General features: G+C 35.9%; 1 protein-coding gene across 1 annotated transcript in view; it reads left to right on the top strand.

The window, feature by feature from the left end:
- DHX8 (DEAH-box helicase 8) overlaps positions 1-16,399 on the top strand; it is a 29,684-nt gene extending 13,285 nt beyond the window's left edge. The window contains exons 12-23 of the mRNA XM_026717270.2: positions 2,724-2,905; positions 3,888-4,082; positions 5,228-5,413; positions 5,582-5,792; positions 7,194-7,375; positions 9,596-9,736; positions 11,183-11,338; positions 11,489-11,626; positions 12,030-12,158; positions 12,934-13,130; positions 14,629-14,808; positions 15,685-16,399. Of these exons, the coding sequence (XP_026573055.1) occupies positions 2,724-2,905; positions 3,888-4,082; positions 5,228-5,413; positions 5,582-5,792; positions 7,194-7,375; positions 9,596-9,736; positions 11,183-11,338; positions 11,489-11,626; positions 12,030-12,158; positions 12,934-13,130; positions 14,629-14,808; positions 15,685-15,904 (2,117 nt within the window). The 3' untranslated portion in view covers positions 15,905-16,399. The remainder of the gene's footprint in view (positions 1-2,723; positions 2,906-3,887; positions 4,083-5,227; positions 5,414-5,581; positions 5,793-7,193; positions 7,376-9,595; positions 9,737-11,182; positions 11,339-11,488; positions 11,627-12,029; positions 12,159-12,933; positions 13,131-14,628; positions 14,809-15,684) is intronic.
- Positions 16,400-22,226: the final 5,827 nt, after the last annotated feature.

The following is a 22,226-nucleotide window of genomic DNA, read 5'->3' as shown; positions in this document are numbered from 1 at the left end:
TATCTATCAAAATACAGAGTATCTTACAGGCTGGGTTTGGCCACTCTAGGAAACAAAAGTGTTAGGTTTGGGTATGCCTTCTCTCTGTCCTAACTATTGTTCAGGGAAGTCTCTCCTTATGCGTATAGCAATAGTACTTAGATGTATATATCGCTTCATAGTGCTTAACAGCACTTTCTAAGAAGTTTACAGAGTCAGCATATTGTCCCCAACAATCTGGGTACTCTTTTACCGACCTTGGAAGGTAAAATAGAATAGTATAGCTCATTCATCATCCTCTACCATTCCATTCAAATATTAACGAAATGAGAAGAACATAGTGTCCCCCCCCTCCCATAATTATTTTTGAGCAAGGAGAGGAGAGGCTCTTATATTTGCTGAAAAAAATACAGCATGGCTATGGGAATGAATGGAGATGTAAACGGCAAGCTTAGCTGCCATTGAAGAGACATAGTTGGGAACGGTGCTCAGCCAGCGAAGACAACCTTTTTGTAATACATAAACCTTTCTTTACACACTTCCCTTTCCTCTTCAGCTTCCCTTGTAGTATCAGTATCCAGTTTTGTCAGCACTGCTTTCTTTTATCTTTCTAGTGCAGCTATTCCTTCAAATTATTCCATTTGCATCATACTTTCTTCCTCTTTTCTGATGGACAGATATGATGGAGGGGTAGGAAGAAATACATTATATTTCTGCATTTTAACCACTGGTTAATAATGGGCACATGGAGAGTCAGTTACTTTTAATGGATACTCTGTTTCAAGATTTCTGACAAACACACACAGAAACAATATTTTGAAAGCAGGAAGTTTGCAGTTTAGTCAGATAACGGCAGACATGTAATTCAAATGCCTAGTAAAGAATGCTTGTCAGAAGATAAGTCTAAGGCAGTCCAAGAAGCAATAATATAGAGGTAGTTCTAGCTTAATAACCAGTTGTTTAGCACCTGTTCAAAGTTTTTACAATTCCCCCAACGGTACTTATAACCTAGTTCTGACATTCCAATAGCTGCTCCTCCCCACATGACTGTATTCCAGGTGCTTAGCAACGAGCTCACCTTTATAATTAACTGCAGTATTCTGCAGGGATGTGATACAATGTAGAATACTTTTTACTGGAAACTGGCCTTCTGTTCCCAGTTTAAAAAAAAGTGCCCTCGGGAATACATAGACTCATTTAATGACTGTAGCATTTACTTAACAACCACTGCAAAAAAAGTTGTAAAATTAGGTCAGTCATATGGGGGCCTTAATTTAAAAATGTCATGATTCATGACAGAAATGCCATTACAGTCTGAGGTAGTGTTCAGCTGGTTCTGACCAGTACTGGAGAACCAGTAATGGAAATTTTGAGCAGTTCGAAGAACCTGCAAATACCTCCTCTGACTGGAGATTTTACACTATCCTTCCCCTGCCACACCCACCAAGCCACACCCACAGAACCGGTAGTAAAAAAAATTGAATCCCACCACTGATTACAGTCATAAGTTGAATACTACCTGTAGTCCTAAACAAGAGTCCCAGGATGCCAAGTCAGGTTGTCAGTTAATCCAAAGATCAAGCATCACAAACAAGAAGCAGGAATGCAATTCAGGAGCTGAACCAGCCAAATGGTTATCTCCAACAAGGACTGCAAGCACATAACTTAAATCTGTCTGCAGCCAGCTAGCTGCAATCACACATGCCTTGCCTTTCATTTTGCAAGAAGTTTCATTGAGAAACATTGTTCTTTTGTCCTCTGTATACTCTAAACCTGGGAGATTGTACCTCAGCATCTGATTGCTGTAGCTGAACAGGAAATGCCGGTGACTTACCAGCTTCAATTGAATTCTGATTTAGTGATTCCTGAGGCTGACAGTTCTGAAGCATAGGCTCAGCTGGAGCAATATCATCAGATTCAAGATCAGAGTCAGACTCTAAATGCTTTATTATTTTACCGGAATAAATAACTACCAATTAATTATTTTAATTGGTGTTAATAAGTTAATACAATTTCTTTTCCAGTACTTCCCTTTTTGAAATTATTTTGCTTCTGGCAAATGTATGTGCATACATTGATATATATATGTAATGCATACATACACATGTATGTATGTATGGTATTCAGCTTTGTTCAGGTATTTTCCCACGTCATTATAGTTGTGCTTTTAAAGTTTAGCAACGTTTCGGCAGAATCTCATCTGCCATTATCAGGCTTCAAAAGCCTGATGATGGCAGATGAGATTCTGCCAAAATGTTGCTACACCTTTAAAGCACAACTATAATGACGTGGGAAAATACCCGAACAAAGCTGAATACCATACATATAAATATCTGTGAAAACTTAAGAAAACAAATATATATATATATCAATCACATATATTGAGTAGAAAGGAATCTCAGTATTTGCTTCAACAGAGGTTCATTTGTAAGACTGGGTATTGCATGGATTTTTTATTGTGATCTTTTGGTACTTTAGAGATTATCTTAAATTCAGGATTGTCTCTCATTCTGTTGTTGTTCATAGACCATTTAGAATTCCATCTGAGCAATGGATATTCAGAACAGAGCAAACGAAGCAAACCAACATATAATAGAAATCTTCTTAGTATAGTTCTGTTTGTTCTTGATATGATGACTCTTGTCCCTTCCTTCAGTGATTATCCTTTTCTAGTTCATCCTGTCAGTTTTATGTTGTAATATGAATTTATCTCGGATTCATCATTTTTCTTCCTTCCTTCCCAGTGGATGGAAGACAAATTGCAGCCAACATGCGAGGTATTGGCATGATGCCCAATGACATACCTGAATGGAAGAAGCATGCTTTTGGAGGCAACAAGGCTTCTTATGGCAAAAAGACGCAACTGTCAATAATTGAACAGCGAGAAAGTCTCCCAATTTTTCGTCTGAAAGATCAACTCATCCAAGTAAACCTTTAAGAAAAGCAGTTGACTTGAATCATAATAAGGATCATTAAATCCAATCTCTTGCTTAGTTGTTTAATCTGGACATACATTGAATTTTACTTATTCTTTGAATTAAGATGTCCTGAAATAGGCGTTTTTGATGTAATTATTTAATACATGGTTTTCATTTAACCAAAATGCACTTAGCATATGGTAACACCTGGCTGACATTTGGATTGAGAAGCTAGCAGGGTCATGCCTCACTATTACATGAATGGAAAATCATTACAGAGAAACAGGGCTATACACTAGGGAATTTTATTTTAGAAATAAACAGAAGGGAAGTAAAAAAAAAGCTATGTATTGTTTTCAGGACAATTGCACTGATGTATCCATGATATCACCAGAATGTACCTTCACTCAAAGGAAACTTGACTTTTTATCTGTTAAATATTTTTTCTGCTTTTTATCAGATATCCAAGGTGACATCTGAAGACTAAATAGCTCTCAGTAAGAAAGTAATGAAAAGTATTTCACAAAAGGCACACACACACACACACACACACATACACAGATAATTCCCAGGTGCTGTAATCAGCATTTTTAATGGTGTAGAAATGATGGAAGTTGTATTTCATTCACAGTTGAAAACCTTCAGGGTTTCTTATCCTGTGGTTAAGGTAATTTAAAACTTCTAACTATTGTACAGGGGACTTGATCACTGAAAATTCTACCCAGATTTGCTTAAAAGTGTTGTATTTTTCAGTGTTGTTAATATATTTCTCCTCCCCTCTTCTCTCTAATAGTTAGATCCAAGATTTGAAACAAGAATTTGAATCTGCAAGATTAATAAACAAATTCCTTGTTTTAATCTGACACACTCACACTTCTTCTTGTTCATTTTCTGCATTGTGGTGACTGTTGATTTGGTTTTAAAATTCTTTCTGAACACCCGTTCTCTTTTAAATGAGACTATTTCAATGCTTCCCCCTACCTTTTTCAGGCAGTCCATGATAACCAGATTCTGATCGTCATTGGTGAGACTGGCTCTGGGAAAACTACACAGATCACACAGTACCTTGCTGAAGCTGGCTACACCACCCGTGGGAAGATTGGTTGCACTCAGCCTCGTCGAGTAGCTGCCATGTCTGTTGCTAAGAGGGTTTCAGAGGAATTTGGTTGTTGTCTAGGACAAGAGGTAAGATGTATTCCGCTGTTTTGTGAATTCTGCAATGTATTGAAAAAAGAAGGACTATGACAAGACTTTAAAGCAGCAGCTGTATTTAACTGTTTTCAACAAATTTATAGAAACTATATCACTCACTCTAAGCAATGACAAAGCCTTCCCCTTGAACTTTACACATAGGAGTTTACTCCTTAAAATTTAGATCTGGTCTTGTACACAGTAATCATTTTTCTTTCTCAGAGATTTCTTCTCCATTTGTTAGTACCTGTTGTTTTGAGAATCATGCAGAATAAAGAAATCTTCAGTTGGTTAATTTCAAGGAAATGTATGTTTTGTTTTCTACAACTTGCTTATTTTGAATATGTTAGTTTACATAATTTATTTCAATTAGGTACGCAAAACATGAATGTCTTATTTTGTGAAAATTACCATCTGACATTTCCCAAAATTTAAAGATTGTGAACCTTATTTGTTTCAATATTTCAATATTGTTTCAAAACTTTCTGAAGTTATGTGATATGGCTTTTAAATTGTGAAATTTACATAAATTGATAAAGCATGTTGTTAGAAAATAAGATATGGCTCTAATCGGAAAATATAGAGTAATCCCACCGATTCAGGAAAAAATAAATAAACTTGAGTAGCAAAGAGTATTCCATGTGAGAACTCATTCTCATGATCAGAAGTAGGTCTGTATCCATTTCCAAATAAAAAACAGATAGAAAGAATCCTGAAAGAAATAGGCTGGCATATGATACATAGCAGTTGCTGGAATTCTTCCAAAATGGCTTTTTAGTTTTTTCACAATAAAACTACTGAATTTTTTTATGTTCTTGGAATTCTAATCTTGATCTTTCTGCCTTGCCAGAAAAGGGCTGCTATCCTGTGGGGTTAGAGGTGTAGGTTGCTTTATAGTGAGTGTTATAATAATTGGCCATGCTCATTAGAGCAGCCAAGTTGTAATAGGCAACTTCAACCATGTAGTGATTTTAATAAGTGGGTCCATAACCAAGTCTTGCCCATAACAAAATCTCAAATTCTAGAGGTACTGTCCTTGTTCTGTTTGTAACTCCTGCCTCCAAACAAATTGACCTTAGTAACACTCTCTAAGAGTGAAGGCGTTCATCACTGATACTCATTTGCTGTATTTTTTGAAGGTTGGTTATACTATCCGATTTGAGGATTGCACTAGTCCTGAGACTGTGATCAAATACATGACAGATGGAATGCTGCTTCGCGAATGCCTCATTGATCCGGATCTGACACAGTATGCAATCATAATGTTGGATGAAGCCCATGAACGCACTATACATACTGATGTACTCTTTGGTCTCTTGAAAAAGGTATGAACTCTTTCAAAATCACCCACAATGCTAAAATGATGAAGCAGAAAATTGCTCAAAGAAAGTAAAGCAGGCAAGTTTGTCCTGTGATTCAACCACATATTGATCCTTCTGTTAATATTCTGCCTTCTTTTTCTTTTTTTAATGTACCCCACTTTTTCTCTGCAGACAGTTCAGAAGAGACAAGACATGAAATTAATAGTGACCTCAGCTACACTGGATGCAGTTAAATTCTCTCAGTATTTCTATGAGGCTCCTATCTTTACCATTCCTGGTAGGACATACCCAGTCGAGATTCTCTACACCAAGGAACCTGAGACGGATTACTTAGATGCCAGCCTGATAACAGTCATGCAGATCCACTTGACAGAACCTCCAGGTGAGCCATAGCATGAGAACGATGTTGAGACTCTCTTTCCCCAGCTTTCAAACTGGAAATATTCAGTATATTCAGTGTAATGATATTAGCCATATTTGCTACATTGAATTTCAATTTAATTAAGATTTGAGCTGGTCCAGAATAGTTTTACAATCGTTCTTTATTCTCCTTCTCAAATGCCCAAGTGAGCACTCCAAAGTTTAATACGGGCCTGAGACTGAAAAGGTTGCATGTGTGCTTCTGTAAAGCCTCTTTTATTGTCTAAACTCTTTTAGCTTGCAATCTCTTTTTCTTTTTATACTAGTTAAGTCAGAATGGGATTTTCTTTTTTAATATTAAATGCACAAGATTTATAATTTAGGTTTGGCCTCCAGTGGAAGCTATAGAATTTTTATAGTGTTCCTTGAGATAGAATAAAAATATTTGATGTAAATAACCCTGATATGACAGCTTTCTTGCTCTTGGGAGCCTAATTTGCGATTTCTAGTATAAAGAGTTTTAGTTTTTATGGACAAAGGAATTCCTGAGGAGATATGTGACTGGTTAGCCATTTGTCAGAAATGATGTAAGGTCTCCTGCTTGGGCAGGAGGTTGGATTAGATGACCTACAAGATCTCTTCCAACTCTGTTAATCTGAATCTGCTATTAATTTAAGATTCCTTTTGCTGTCATTTGATTTCTTTAGCAATCACGAACCTAGATACCACACAATTCTGATATTGTTAAATGAGAACATTTCTTAAATACAAACATATATCTAAACCAGTTTATACTGTATATTAAAAGGAGAAATATTCAATATGTTACCAAAGAACAAAGGCAGAATTTCTGTATAAAACTATTGGATGAAGAAGCAAAATTTTACATAGGTTTTTAAGGGGAAATATGGAAATTTCAGGGAAAATCATATTATATAAAATGTTATTTATTAAATGTATTTATTACCGGTCTTGCCATAGCCTAGTCTTACCAGTATATTTTCCCCATCCATAGTTACAGTATATCACTCCTAATCTTAAATTAATTTCTGTCTGATTTATTGATTATTGATTAGTAAGCAGGAGAACAGGTAGAATGCTTGGTTTAACATATCAGCTTCATCTAATTTTTCATATTCAGCAAAGAAGTATCTGTCATTGTATTTATTTTTCTTCTGGATGATTTACAGTTCCTTAATTCACAACAAATAATTAAAATCAGCAAATTTTACTCCAATTGTCTGCTTTTTAGTGTAGTCTCACAGCTGTAAAAGCCACAAACTTGTTTTTTTTTTTTTATGAAATCATACTGGAAAAAAAATCACAAGAGAAATTTGAAATTTCACACTATTGTCTGTTTTTTTAATTGTAAGGGTTGTTTTTATATTGCCCTGACTATATGATTTGGTTTTCTTTCATGCAGGAGACATCTTGGTGTTCTTGACTGGCCAGGAAGAGATTGATACAGCTTGTGAAATTCTCTATGAGCGAATGAAGTCCCTCGGCCCAGATGTTCCTGAGCTGATAATCTTGCCTGTTTATTCAGCACTGCCTAGTGAGATGCAGACCCGAATCTTTGATCCAGCTCCACCGGGAAGTCGAAAGGTATCTATTCCCACTTGTGTGTTTGTTTGTTTTTTGCTAGATGGTCTTTCCTTTTCTCCATTGCTTAAACAGGAATGGAAATTGTATTGCCAGTTTTAATGGCTAGTATATTCTTCAAGTCTTGAAACATGATTTTAAAATCTACTTATATAACAAGACCTCTTGGCCTGTTCTTTTGCAAGTTCAGAAAAAGTTTAGAAAACAGGATAACCATGCTGAGCTCAGAATATTTTACATACCGCTGTTTCTTAAAATGATCTTATTTTCTTCCTTTATTTTGTTCATTAATCCTATTCATGTTGGACATGATATTTTCCCTAATCGAGTACATTAATTTAAAAAAAAATCACAAAGGAGACTTTCACTTTTTGAGCTGCTTCATACAATTTTATTTTAATTTATCTAATACTTGGAAAATGTTTGTCTTGAAATCAGATATGGCAGTTCTGGGCAGTATAATACATGTATGTATTAGCCAAATTTATCACCTATCTTGTCAAAGGCAACTGGGTACCGCACAACAAATGGGTAAAATCACAAATAAACTTGATTGCAATGTATGCTATCCAGTTGGCTTCAACAGTGTGTAACTTTTGCTTGTAAATGGTGCCAGTGACCTGGAGGTCATCTGTTCATAGCTTCCTTTAAACAGTTTTAGTCATAGTAACTAAACATAAACATTCAGATGACTCTAGCCATGAAATAGAGTGTCTGCTACTTAGAGGAAAGACTACAATAAGTCTAGAATAAGTATTAAAGTAATGACAGATTTTCACATTGTGAAAGCTATGGTTTTCCTCTTAGTGGTAATAAATGGCTATAAAACCTAGATTGTTAGGCTAAATGACAAAAAAGTGCCTTTAAATTATAACACTGGGTATGATAATTAAGAAAATGTTGAATGGAAAAGCAACAACTCTTCTAAATGAAGTAAAAGAATGAGCCTAAAGCTTAAATACTTGAGCACATTAAAGGGTCATTGAGAAAAGCCTGATGCTTGGAAAATTGAAGGCAATTTAAAAAGATAGCAGAACATCTGGCTAGATACTGTCACCGATTACACAAACGGGACCTTATAAGAAATCAAGAGCTTTTGACAGTACAGCCGGGAGAAACTGAAGTACAATGATACTATTATCTGCCATAATGAACATATTTTTATAGCATCTAGAAATACTTCTTGATCAGTTGAGAATATTTTCCATACAATTTTAGGATTTTTAAAGTACAATAGCTTATTGTTCAAACTCCCTTTTCTTTCTGTAGAAGATTGAAAATGTGGGTCTGATACTAAATTTTGGGGTCTAGTCACATAATATTTAAGAACTATGTCAGACAAGTTCACAAGCCGCTTTTTTACATTGTTGATAAAATTATTCATTGGAATGTAATATCCATACCCCACAATTCTTTATCATTTATCTTTTTTGTCATATTAACTTTCATGACATGCAACTTATGAGTTGAGTCTCATAAGATCTACCTGAATGCTTGCACACACTTCCTACATGTTTGAATTTTTAAGAATTCTAAAGGGAGAGGCAGATTTTTCTTCATTCATATTCATGGTGATATATTGAATTATTTAAAAGGCTCATTCCTGGATTTAACCTTTTAGAATTAGGAGCTACATTGGTGCTCTGCCACCTTGAGTAGTAGCGCACTTTGAGGGTTCTGGCTGTCATTTTATAAATTGCTGTTGTAGGTTTAATAATAAAATGATTTTTTTAAATTTATACTAAATGTATGTAGAATTGTAACTAAATTTGGATTTTTAAAATTATTGCTATTTTTATTTTCATTCATATACACTGCTCAGTTATATTTATGTGAATTGTGTGGCCATATAGATTTCCCAAGTAAATAAAGTCCTTACTCAATTTGTAAAGAGGGAAAATTAGTTATAAATTGCATATTTTTGTGCAATGCAACATTTAAGTTTTCCATAAATTTTTATGTGTGCTTTCCTGACCTTGTTATTCAGTTTTTAAGAATAACATCTGTTATGTAATCTTTGGCTTAGTTTTCCATCCCTCCGTCCGATTTAAAATAATTATTTTAAGGGATAATATTTCTGCATTTTTTGTATATAATAAGTGAAAGTTTTGACCATTGAATGAATAGCATGTCATAAAAGTAGCTTAATAGTAGTCCTATTTTCACTCTTACTTTTTTCTTGCTATATTCAACTGTTTGCCAATCCTTTTTGTCCCCCTACAGGTGGTCATCGCCACCAATATTGCTGAAACTTCACTTACAATTGATGGTATCTACTATGTAGTTGATCCCGGTTTTGTAAAACAGAAAGTGTACAACTCCAAGACAGGGATTGACCAATTGGTTGTGACACCAATTTCTCAGGTATCCTATGTTTGTTGGGTACTGTGTTACTTGATGCTTTTACTAAGGGTAGTGTGCACACAGCACAATTTCTGCAGTGAATTGGAATGTCTTTATCTTACTCCAATCTTTGAAGAGCAACAGAGATAGTTCTCAGGCTAGGATAGCAGTTGGCACTGAAATTGCTGTTACTATATGATGTGATGTGATGTGATGCCACGTGGCCACATCATTTAGCAATGACGATTCCTGCAATCTTGATTGCTCTCGTAACCATAAGACACATAAGTTAAACAGGAAATCATGGGAGTTCCAAGTAAGGAGTGGGGAAGGATCGGTACAGGTTGCTTACAAGTTAGACTGAGGTGCTTCAAGAGAATCAGGTGGGTAAATGGATAGCAGAGCATGTATTATTAGACAGAGTAGACAGGAGACATGACTGGGTAAGTTAATTGTACTTTATTATAACTACATTAACAGAATCTTGCAAGTCTGAAAGTACTAGTCTCACTATCTCATTTTAAAGCCTGATAAATTAGGAACTCCTTTCTGGGTTTCTTTCTCTGCCTGTTATGCACTGGCAGGCTTCACCCTCCTCAACGTGATCATTCCATAAACAGCATCTCTCCTCCATATCCCAGGGTCATTCCCATATGCCACATCGCATGTGCGCAGGAAGGCCCAGAGGAGGGTGTAGCAGGGTATAGGTGCAGCAATGCGTAGAGGGACTTACCAGAGCGACTTATGATTTTCCTTGTTGGTTTCTCCATATACTTTACTTGTGGGAAGCCGGCATGGAAGGTCACAAGTGGTGATCATATGTGTCTTTGATTCTGCAACCAAAGTGAGCCGATTGGCAAACACCCAAATTGCAATCATGTTAGGGGATGCTGGAACTTTATAAGTATCTCTTGTTCAGTGCTGTGATAACTTCGAACGGTTGCTGAACAAGTGGTTATAAGCAAGAACTACCTGTACATAAATTCTAAAAATGTGTCATTAACCTTATTCTATGTACAAAGCTTTTGCCATGAAATGGCCTATTACGGCACTGAGTCTTTGTTTATTATTTCACTTCAGCACCATATTGACACTATACAAGACTAATCACTTCAGGATTCACACAGTGGTGCCTCTACCATTCAGTTCTATTTTAAAGGCTAGAGGATTTTTTTTAATGAATCTTGACCTTCTTTGAATGCTAAATATATGTCCATATTACATGGAATATATAAAAATCTTTTCCTGAGTTTCAGAGAGCACTTCTTGAACTGTTTTTATAACTTTTTGCTTCTATGTCATATTCTGCTATACGTGATATCTGCTGCATTCCTTCCACCTTTCACTTTTTCTTCTGTCTTGAATTGCAACCATCCTGTATCCAATTTTAATGCAAATTAAAATACGTGGTGGGTAAGTAGAAGGAATAAAATCTTCTATATATCTTTTAATTTGTGATTCCTATAGGCCCAAGCTAAGCAAAGAGCTGGAAGAGCTGGAAGAACAGGCCCTGGCAAGTGCTACCGACTCTACACAGAGAGGGCCTACCGTGATGAAATGCTGACCACCAATGTACCTGAGATTCAGAGAACTAATCTGGCCAGCACTGTATTATCTCTCAAGGTGAGCATTTGCATCTAAATGACTTTCGGGCTTTTGTTCAGCATCTTCACACCAAAAAAGGTGTCTTTATAAAGAAGGAAGTTGGAGAAAATATATTTTGTCACTTGCCAGATGTGTGCACAATGCTTATTATTTTTTCTTCCCCTCAAGGCTATGGGTATCAATGATTTGCTATCTTTCGATTTTATGGATGCCCCTCCAATGGAGACTCTGATCACTGCAATGGAACAACTGTATACTCTGGGAGCTTTGGATGATGAAGGGCTGCTCACTCGACTGGGGCGCAGGGTAGGATCAGCATTGTTCAGATTCTCTTTTAATATGTGGCTGAGCAAAAGAAAGTAATATTCAAGATAACACAGCCTGTCTCTGCACTGCACTGGTTTTAGCTATTTGTGAAGTCCATCAGTAGTTTTAGATGAAAACCTATTGGAACATTTATAGATGGGAACAGTTAAAACATTTTTTGCCATAACCCTAAGCAGGTGGATCTATTGTTGATTCTTACACAGTGGCTGGATGCAGGGATTGGAAGAATTCTTTATTAGCAGCAGACAATGATAGTACCTTATTCTGGGCTGGTGTTTTTCCTTACGGAGCTATTGGTGTATGTGTATTTTTCAATGCAGCTGCAAGTTAAACCTTACTCTGGGATATTTCAACCACATTATGTTTTTCTCCTTCCTGGCAGATGGCAGAGTTCCCACTGGAGCCTATGCTTTGCAAGATGCTCATTATGTCAGTGCACCTAGGTTGCAGTGAGGAAATGCTCACCATTGTCTCAATGCTGTCTGTGCAAAATGTTTTCTATCGACCAAAGGTAAATTGGGGAGCATTGGAATGAAAAAGATTGCATTTTATAGAGCAGTCCAGCTCTGGCCTCAACTAGGGTATGAGAAAGAATGGCTGATCTGACAAATTGCAGATTTGATGTGGGAATGGGAAAGTTGATTTATCCTTATCACGCAATAGCTTCTTGATTTTAGAAGATGTTATTTAAATTGGTCTTTAAATTTTCCAGCATTATTTGATTATCCTTCTCACTTATTAATAAACATTAATAAGTTAATAAACATTAATAAGTTATATGTCAGTTCTGTTTGGTTTGTAAAATCTACTATAATGCAGATGAGGGAAGAGCACGAATTCCAGTTACACATCTTCCAATAGCACAGAGTAGTGTATTTCTGAAACGTGCAACTTGTTCAATTTTAGTTTTAAGCATTTAGTTTCCTAAGTCAAATAAAGTAATGTAAAAAGATGAGTGACATGTTGGTATAAAAGTTTGCATGTTCTGCAGAATGAGATTATTAATAAAAAATGTAACTTCCCCTTTTCTTTGCACATCTGCTTGCAAAAGTCCTTTGGTATTGCCAATAATTTAATATTTGTAATTAATGTAAATGATAATGTATATTTCAATAATTTGCTTGAAAGTTAAAATTATTTTAAAATTCTGTTTTATCCCTTTTTTGCACTTGATTGGTTTAAATATACTTACTAACATTGCATCACAAAATATTTTTTCCACTCTAGAAAAATGCATTTTTTTATACTGAAAGTAATATAAGGCTAATTTTGTTTCATATATGTAGGACAAGCAAGCTCTTGCTGACCAGAAAAAAGCTAAATTCCATCAAACTGAAGGAGATCACCTCACACTTTTGGCTGTTTACAACTCCTGGAAGAACAATAAGTTCTCCAATCCCTGGTGCTATGAAAATTTTATCCAAGCCCGTTCACTACGTCGTGCCCAGGATATTCGTAAGCAGATGCTGGGAATAATGGATAGGTGAGTTAATGAAATGGGGAGGGATTGTTTTTCACGCGCACACACACACCAAAAATCAGGCTATGGGAAACTGTATCTGGGCTTGAATATAATTAGTAGTGAAGTTGAAGATTACCTTCTGAGGGGAGGCTTCGTGGTATCCCAAGCAGAATATCTAGATTCAGTCACAGTTTTGTTCCATTTAGCATCAACCTTGTGAACTTTCAAGTTTCCTCTTTCCACTATGTATTCAAAATGAACAGGAGGGGGGGGCTGCAGGTATATTTATGTATGCATATAGCATGTGTGTTACGTTTGGGTAGATATATACTTTCTCTTGAGAGCAGACAACAGAATTACATTTTTAATGTGGGCTCGTGTGCTCAGAGTAAAAAAATAAATGACAAAGTTATCTTATCTGAAAAGATTTTGAAAAAAATAACAACTAGATGTGGAATATAACAAGAAATTGACAGAAATTTATTTAAACAGTTTGCATAATCACTAATATATGATGTAGAACAGCATAGACAAGTAAAATCACACCTAATATCCAGAACTATTAACATACTTTACTAGAGACAAATTCATCCAATTGAAAAACACCAAGAAGATCCAAATCTCCCAACTCAGTGCCTGGAGTAATAACCAGTTACAGACCAAATTTGTCTGGAATAATGTTGACTTTCTCCATAACAAAAAATGCAAACTCCCAGAATTTGGTCATATTATACCTGTTGTTTGATTAACTGCTATTAAATTGTTGTTGACTTTTACTGACCATGTAAACTTTCTCTGGAATGTCCTCTTCTGATCTAGCCTTTAATGTCTCACAAAAGTAAATTCATTGCTGTTGTAATTGAGTTAATCTACCTTGCTGCTGGTCATCCTCTGTCTTTATTTCCACTTTTTCAAAGTAGCTTCATATAGTGTCCAAAATATAACAGCTTAAGCTGGTCATTTTTGTTTGATTGATGATAGTCTTAAAAATCTTCCCCAATACACAAATACAAAAGCATCCTCAAAGACCAATGTATTGGAAAAAAATCATTGCCTGCACAATTCTAACCTTTCTAAGCATAGATACATCATGGTATCATGGGGTAAATTAACCTCTTTTTTAAAATTAATATTCCTTTTATCAGTGTATATAGCAAAGTCACTGAAATGATGGATGGTTTCAGACTTTTGAGATTGATTAGCAGCAGTAAAAGAAGTAGTGGTATATCACATGTCTTGAATTGTAATTGGTTAGAGATGTGCTCACGATAGGAGGAATATTTAATAGTCATTTCCTGTAAAATATTACAATTATAAAAATAATAAAGCCAAGATAATTCATTCTTCAAAATAATATTTAGAAATTGAGTAATGCTGATATTTCGGTATGGAGATCTAAAACAGTTTTTCTTTTGGGAAAAGTCTATTTTAATTAGAAAATTAAAACAAAATGTGCCAGACAATCTCACTATTGAATACATTGATCCTAAAGCCTTTTATCACCCTTTGACTTTAACAGGCACAAGTTAGATGTGGTATCTTGTGGAAAAGCAACAGTACGAGTCCAGAAAGCCATTTGCAGTGGTTTCTTTCGGAATGCAGCCAAAAAGGACCCCCAGGAGGGCTATCGGACCTTGATTGATCAGCAAGTGGTCTATATCCATCCCTCAAGTGCCCTCTTCAATCGCCAGCCTGAATGGTAAGGGCATGGATTGAAATCAGAATTATGTCTGTTTGAATATCTGCTGAATTTCCTTTAAGTAGGTAAACAGAAATTACACTGTTTTTTTTTTTGTATAGTATACCTTTGTCAGGAAGATCTACAATTTTACAGAATAGTTTTGACAGCTTAATTGCTGGTTCATTCAGTTAGCACCTGCATACTTATCCATGGTGCACCATGGGAGGTGAACTAGCTTGCACGATCTTTGAAACAAAATTGTTGGTAGCTCCAGGAAGTCCATCATAACTTCAAATAGTCACTTAAAGGACTGTTTGTAAATTGAACATTTCTTTAAAATGTTCTGCTCATGAAGATTGCCTTTATATATTTTAAGGCATTTTTTGTAGAAATTTTATCTAAAAAATTAAAAATTATTTAAAAGTCTAGATCTGCAGTTCTTAAATTGGGAGTAATTATTCCCAGTAAGATAATTTTATTATATTTTGGGGGTGGGGGTGGCAATGAAGCAATTTGTAATTGCTTGTTTATGAGTCAAGGATCCTATTTGGGATTGTTGCTGCAAAAATGTTTGTGTTAAAAAAAACAGTCTATTTTGTGGATGTCTATTTACGTTATTTGAGACTTGAAACAGGAATGATTGATCTTCCTCTTTTCTTTAAAAAACAACTTCTGCCACTTCAGAATGGTTCTTTATTCATCCTTGGTCCACTAGGTTGATTTTATATAGTTTGAAATATAAAGCATTTACACTGCTTTTTAAAGTAATTGAGCCTGAGTGTTTTAGGTGTGCCCTTTAAGAAGGGCAGTCCGCCTATATATAATATATATGAAAAGCAAAAGAGGTCTGTTTGAAAAGAAAATGAAATTCTGATCTTTTTGTTTTTCTATTAGGGTGGTGTACCACGAGCTTGTGCTCACAACCAAGGAGTATATGAGAGAGGTTACCACCATAGATCCCCGCTGGCTTGTGGAGTTTGCCCCGGCCTTTTTCAAGGTTTCTGATCCCACAAAGCTAAGCAAGCAAAAGAAGCAGCAGCGCCTGGAGCCACTTTACAATCGCTATGAAGAGCCCAATGCCTGGAGGATATCACGGGCATTCAGGCGTCGATGAACCCCATCCTTGTATGGCACAAACTGTTTGATAGCTGTAAAACACACACACTGTTTTAAGGCATATTTGGCCATGTATTGTCATTTTTCTTAAGTCTCAAAACAAGAGATGAACCAGAGAAATGTGGCACTTGAAAGGCACTATCTATCATTGTCAATTTCAGACATGTCACTTACTGTTAGACAGACTTTTTCCTTCTGTTTCCATGTTGTCCATGGATCAAAAGTTACCAAACATCTTGGTTAATAAATTAATATTTCAGTGTTAATTTGTGGACTTCTCATATTGGAAGCTGGTTATCGTTGGCGCTGATTACAGTAGAAAATGAGAAAAATGCCAATTTTTACATATAAAGAAGCCATTTTTCAGAGGTGATAATGCTGACTACCTTTAGGCCATTTAGGGGGTGGAGGATTGTTGGTGTAATATACACTAACCTAACAATGTTAATTGGCATTATTATTGCATTAAAGCAATGTTCCTGTATTTTATCAATTATTTCTCCAAGTAGTATTTTTTTTGGCTAATTTTAGATAAAAAACAATAGTGCTTGGCTACCCTTCTTTCTTTTCTGCAATTATTTAATGATACTTTTTGTTTTCATGATGTAAGGGAGAGCCCAAATTTGCAGGACTTTTCTGTTGCCCATTTCCTGAGCGTAAAGATGTTAAATGTACATTAAGAAACGATTAGCTTCATCCATACGTCCACGAGGAAGTGATGGTTCATGCAACCATGAATTGTACAGCTGCTTTGATTCCATTTACATTATAGTTTTACAATCTATTTACAGTAAAAAATAAAAAATAGAGTTAAAATGATAGCTGTGGGAGGGATTTTTTTTCTACATCTGGGACTATGAGAAGATGAATGTTCCCTGTCCTGCTTTTTAAACTTTATTTTTTTTTTAAATATATGTAATGGCATTTTGCTTATTGAAGATTTTGTATTCTTGGTTATTTTACTTCCTGGCAAAAAGTGCCAGGAAATTCTACTATTGTTCTGCGGTTTCTGATCTTTGGGATTGTAGAACCACAAAAAGTATCAAGCAGGACCTTATGTGCTTGAAGTAAGCAACTTGTCTCCTTCTATCCTAGAGCTCTATATGAAGAGCTTTAATTATTAACTTAAATTTTATACAGTGAGAAACTGCCAAAAATACATTCTCTTTTTACAGTATCTTCAAAAGACATGTATTTTTCTGAGGTCTTGAGGAAAAGAAAAGAGAAAGTGATATCCAATTGTTTTATTTGGCTCAATTTGTCTATCACTCTAAGGAGCTAGCATATGTTAAGTTAGAGGCAGCTTGAAATTCCTCGCTATAGTGCCAAACAGTGAAAACATCTGGTTTAAATTAATTTATAAGAATACATTGGTATGAGTTGGAAAGTTGGAGGAGAAATAATCTTCTGCTTACAGAAGATTTAGAAATATTCAAAATGTTTAGAAGAACGGAGAGAGAGAGAGATGGCCTTGGAACCTGTGGGGAGGGAAGAATAAAACTCTGGAAAGAGTGCAGAGAAGAGCAACAAAGATGATGGGTGGTCTGGAGGCTAAAGCATATGAAGAATGGTTGCAGGAATTGGGTATGTCTGGTGTAAGATATGTGTAGGGGTGATATGATAGCAAAGTTACAATATTTGTAGGGCTGCCACAAAGAACGGGGTGTTCAATCTATTTTCTAAAGGACAAAAAACAATGGATGGGAACTAATGAGAACCAACCTGAAAGTAAGGCAAAAAATCATGACAGTGAGAACAATTAACCAGTGGAATGGCTTGCCTTCAGAAGCTGTGAATACTTTATAACTGGAATATTTAACAAGATATTGGACAGCTATTTGTCTGAAATGGTATAAGGTCTCTTGTTTGGACTAGAAGATCTCCAAGGACGCTTCCGGTTCTATTCTCTTAAATAAACTGACATATCACAAAGTAATTTCGGGATTGCAGTGGGAAAGGACAGAAGCTGGGTTAGGACAGGTCTCAGATTACAAAGACTTTGGTACATGCTATGTTGCCCAAAATGATAATTCAGCAAATGCAATATGATCTGTAAATTTTATTTGAACTTTCCCTACTCTGCTAACTAACTTGATTTTGTACTTGTAATTATGCATTTCAATTATGTTAATTAAAAAGGGAGAGCTAGTACTGTTAATTCCTCCCAATGCCAATGATTTATTTTATGTTTGTTTCCCTAATGTTCTCTGTTGCTATTTAATTTAAAAAATTTTAAAGTATGCACATAGAAAAAATTAAAAAAATAACCATCTACTAAATAATAATTGACACAATATATGTCATTCTAGCATTTGCCTAGCTAGCTTGTAAATTTGGCATCCTTTTTCTTCCATTCAATCATATCTGATTTTCAGAGATTGCATTGACAAATCAATGCAGTTTTCTTGGAAAGTGTTTTTCAGAAGTAGCTTTTGCCATTGCCTTCTTCCTAGGACTGAGAGAAAATGATGGGCTCAACATTACCCAATTTGCTTCATGCTCAAAGTGGGAGAAGAATTCATGATCTCCTAGTTCATAATCTGTTGCCTTAAGAATCATAAGACTTAGAGAAGATCAATGAATTGAACCTACTGAACTCAACAACAGCAACAAAAATATGCTGCAGGGAAAATGCAGTGGACATCTACTATAGTGGAGCCTTTAAAGGGATTCAGTTAAAGGAATTAGTTTAAGAAAAGTATAATGTTGCTGTTATCTTAAGTCAATATACTTTGGTAATCTTTGGAGACTTGCTTTGACCATTTCACATGGCATTTTGAGATAAGCAAATTATCTTGATACAGTAGTTAAATGCTGTACTTGTTAACAGTTCAAAGGAAAATCTACTTACGGTTCTTCATCTTATGCTCTTACATTCTTACTACTACTTTTTTCAAGGTGATAGCCACTAATACCTGCCATTACAGGACATTTACTAGGATTCTAAGCACCTGAGATTCATGGGCAAAAAAAAAAAAAAAAAACGCTTGGGGAATGAACAGCACCTCTCTTAACTTCTCAAGCCAAATACAACCACTTTAAGGAGATGCAGACAAGTATTTCGTTCAGCTCTCCGAGTGCTCTAAGTCAATGTTTTGCCTCAAATACTTAGCATTTAAATTACTGATCAGAAGGCTTTTTAAGCTAGTAATAGCTAAGGTCAAGACAGCAGAGAATTCAAGTATTCTTCCTCAGACTTGGTTAAAAGAGATCTTAGCTGATATCCTTGACACTTCCCCAGTTGTGAAACAGATGCTGCCATGTGGTGGTGAATTGTTAATTAATTGTTAGCAACTACCTCTTCTAAAGTGTTTTATCTTTAAATTTAAATATTAAATTTATCTTACAACTGGGACATTGCATTCCTTTTGTTTCCTTAAAATACATGTTGTAGAAACAAGCTACAGAAGCAGCAGCAACAGCAGTTAATTTCAGGATTGTATTCAGTTCAGGTTCAGCTGGTCCATCTTTGCAGGCTTTGGTCAATATCATAAATGCAGATTCTAAAGACACTCTACCTTCATGATGTATCATACATTATGTTTTTGGTTCTCAGTTTTGGGTCATCTTAGATTGTTCTTGGATTAAATTTTTCCATAGCTTTGTAGGCCCTGTGATTAATTGGATAGAATGCTATAAAATTATTTTCCAAAAATAATTGCTTCAAAACAAATATGCTGCAGGTGAATTATATAAAATGCACATTTCCATTAAAATGTATTTACCAGCACAACCATAAACTATTCTTGGGATAATAACACTATTCAGCAGGATCTTTTTATAGTGAGTATCAAACTCGCGTCATCATAGCCATGTCACATGATGTGTCAAGACTTTTTTTTCCCCCCTTTGCTAAACTGGGTGAGGGTGGGGCCAGCACATGATGCATCTGGCTTGTGGGCTGCAAGTTTGACACCTCGGATTTACAGCATAGTCTCAGAAGCCACATTGATTTCTCCTTCTAGTTGGGTTAATTGTTTTTATGCTGCTGTTCTGCAGTGAAAGAGAATGAAAAAGAAATAATTGAGAATGTCAAAAAAAATCAGGAATAATAAATAGTTAAAATTGTGCTGCTAATTTGGAGCAGTAGAGAATAACAATAAACTACATATATCTTTGAACCAACTGCTTAGCATAAGATTATGCAGGTGGATTTACATCATACAGTAGGGCAGGGCTGTCAAACTCCCAGCTTGCGGGCCAGATGCATCACATACTGGCCACGTCCACGCCCAGTTTAGTGAAGGGGGGGGGATATTTGATGCTCCCATGACGATGTGAGTTTGACACTCCTGCAGTAAGGCATAATAGTGTCTCTGGTTTCAAATAATGTGTTGTAAGAATCCAAGTATTCTTGAAGTAGCACTCAGAAAAGAAGAAAGGGCATTGATGAAAATAGTGTTGCAACAGCAGCTGCCTTTTTAAAATGTCAGCTCTAATATAATAAAAATAATGCTTTTAAATTTGCAGATGATAATATACTTTTAAGTGAACAACATCTTGATTCAAAATGACTCCTTGACAGGCTGGAACATTGGACTAAATTCAACAATGACATGACATAATAAAAAAGGAACATATAGGTATAGAACTGGATGGAAATCTAGGACTTCTAATAAAACATCTGCTGAACATCAGCAAACTGTATGATGAAATAGCTAAAACAGCTTGCACAATCTTGGACTTCATTAGTAAAATGCCTTAAACTCACTACATGTAGCTCCATTGTTATAGAGGTATGCAAGACCATACTTGGAATTCTGACATCACATGAGATAAAATGGAGAATCTGGAGTGATTTCAAAGTTACCATAAGGGCAGGGGTGGGATGCTACCGATTCTGCCCAGCTCTGTAGAACCGGTAGCTCTGAAGAGCAGCAGACACAGAACCTGTTCTGTGTTTGCTGCTGTTTGGCCCACCCACCTGCCCACCCGGGCTCTTACCTGACCTTTATTTCCTGTTTTTTCAATATCAGCTGCTTTGCGTGGCACAGCTGAGGTTGAAAAAGCAGTAAAAAAAGGCATTTTTCAAACACTGCACACCTCTGCGCATTGCTTATCAGCTGTCCGGGAGGCACAGCTTTCGTTGTATTACATGCATGGAGTGTGCATACTAGCGCAAAACATAAGTATTAAACCGGTAATAACATCGGTTGAATCCCACCCCTGCATAAGGGGTCTGGATTATTAACTTTAAAGGAACTAAGGAGATTTTGTTTGCAAAGAGAAGACTGAACAAGGGAGGATAGTCTATGTCTGAAGGATCTCAAGTAGGACTTTTTTGAAATACAATAACACATTTAACTTGCTATTTTAATTTTGAATGTGTCTTTTTATTTTCTAGTGGAAGGTCATGGGCAACTAGTTTGGTATAGTGGTTAAGGCATCAGGTTAGAAACTGGGAGACCATGAGGTGTCCTCCCACCTTAGACCCAAAGCCAGCTGGTTGACCATAAGTCAATCACTCTCCAGGAGGCAGGCAATGGCAAACTACTTCCAGAAAACTTGCCAACGAAACTACAGGGACTTGTCCAGGCAGTCATCAGGAGTCAAAAATAACACAAACTTTTTTTTAAAGGGTTTGATGTGACAGATGGTAAATATATATTAGTACCATGCTCACATGATCAGCATTCTTGTGCTTCACAACCAGCCTCTAAAAAGAGAGTTAATGGAAAACCCAGAAGTAAATTCACAAGTCACACAATGTCTCTCGCTGAATGATTGACCAGCCAGTATAAACTCATTGTCACATAATTTTCAGGTTAATGATCATGGGTTTAATGACAGAGTTGCTGGTCCCAATTGTGGTCACTAAGCAAAGACTACTTCTTTCTTTTGCTGCAGCCTTATTATTATTATTATTATTTTGGGGGGCAGATAAAGAACTCCTTTTTTCAAGCAGTTAAGTGTTATTACAGAAGCATGGTTGCTTCACAATTTTGTCTTGCACCAAGTAATCTGTACAGTCACTGGAGACTTCTTATTTTTGCTGATCCTAATATTATTCCACGGTGGGGAGAAAATATGCCACTGTGGTAAGTCTGATTGCTAAACCAGAAATGATAAGATCAATTATTCTCAAAACTAAACAAATGCATGTTTTCAAAATATTATATACATATTGTCAGCATTCCAATGAAACTCCCCATTTCATTCAGCCCTCAGAAACAAAGTTCATCCAAGTAAGAATTTATTAGAGAAGTCATACTGGCACATCTGGGAAAACCCGAATCTGAGAGTTCCGGGTTTTCCCTTTGTAATTGAAAATCAAAACCCATCCCCCTGCACCCACCAGTCCATCACATGGTCCAATCACC

The sequence above is a fragment of the Pseudonaja textilis genome, chromosome Z (genome assembly GCF_049901715.1).
Source record: "Pseudonaja textilis isolate UNSWEBS1 chromosome Z, rPseTex1.2, whole genome shotgun sequence".
Taxonomy (NCBI): domain Eukaryota; kingdom Metazoa; phylum Chordata; class Lepidosauria; order Squamata; family Elapidae; genus Pseudonaja; species Pseudonaja textilis.
This window is presented reverse-complemented; position numbering and strand designations above follow the sequence as displayed.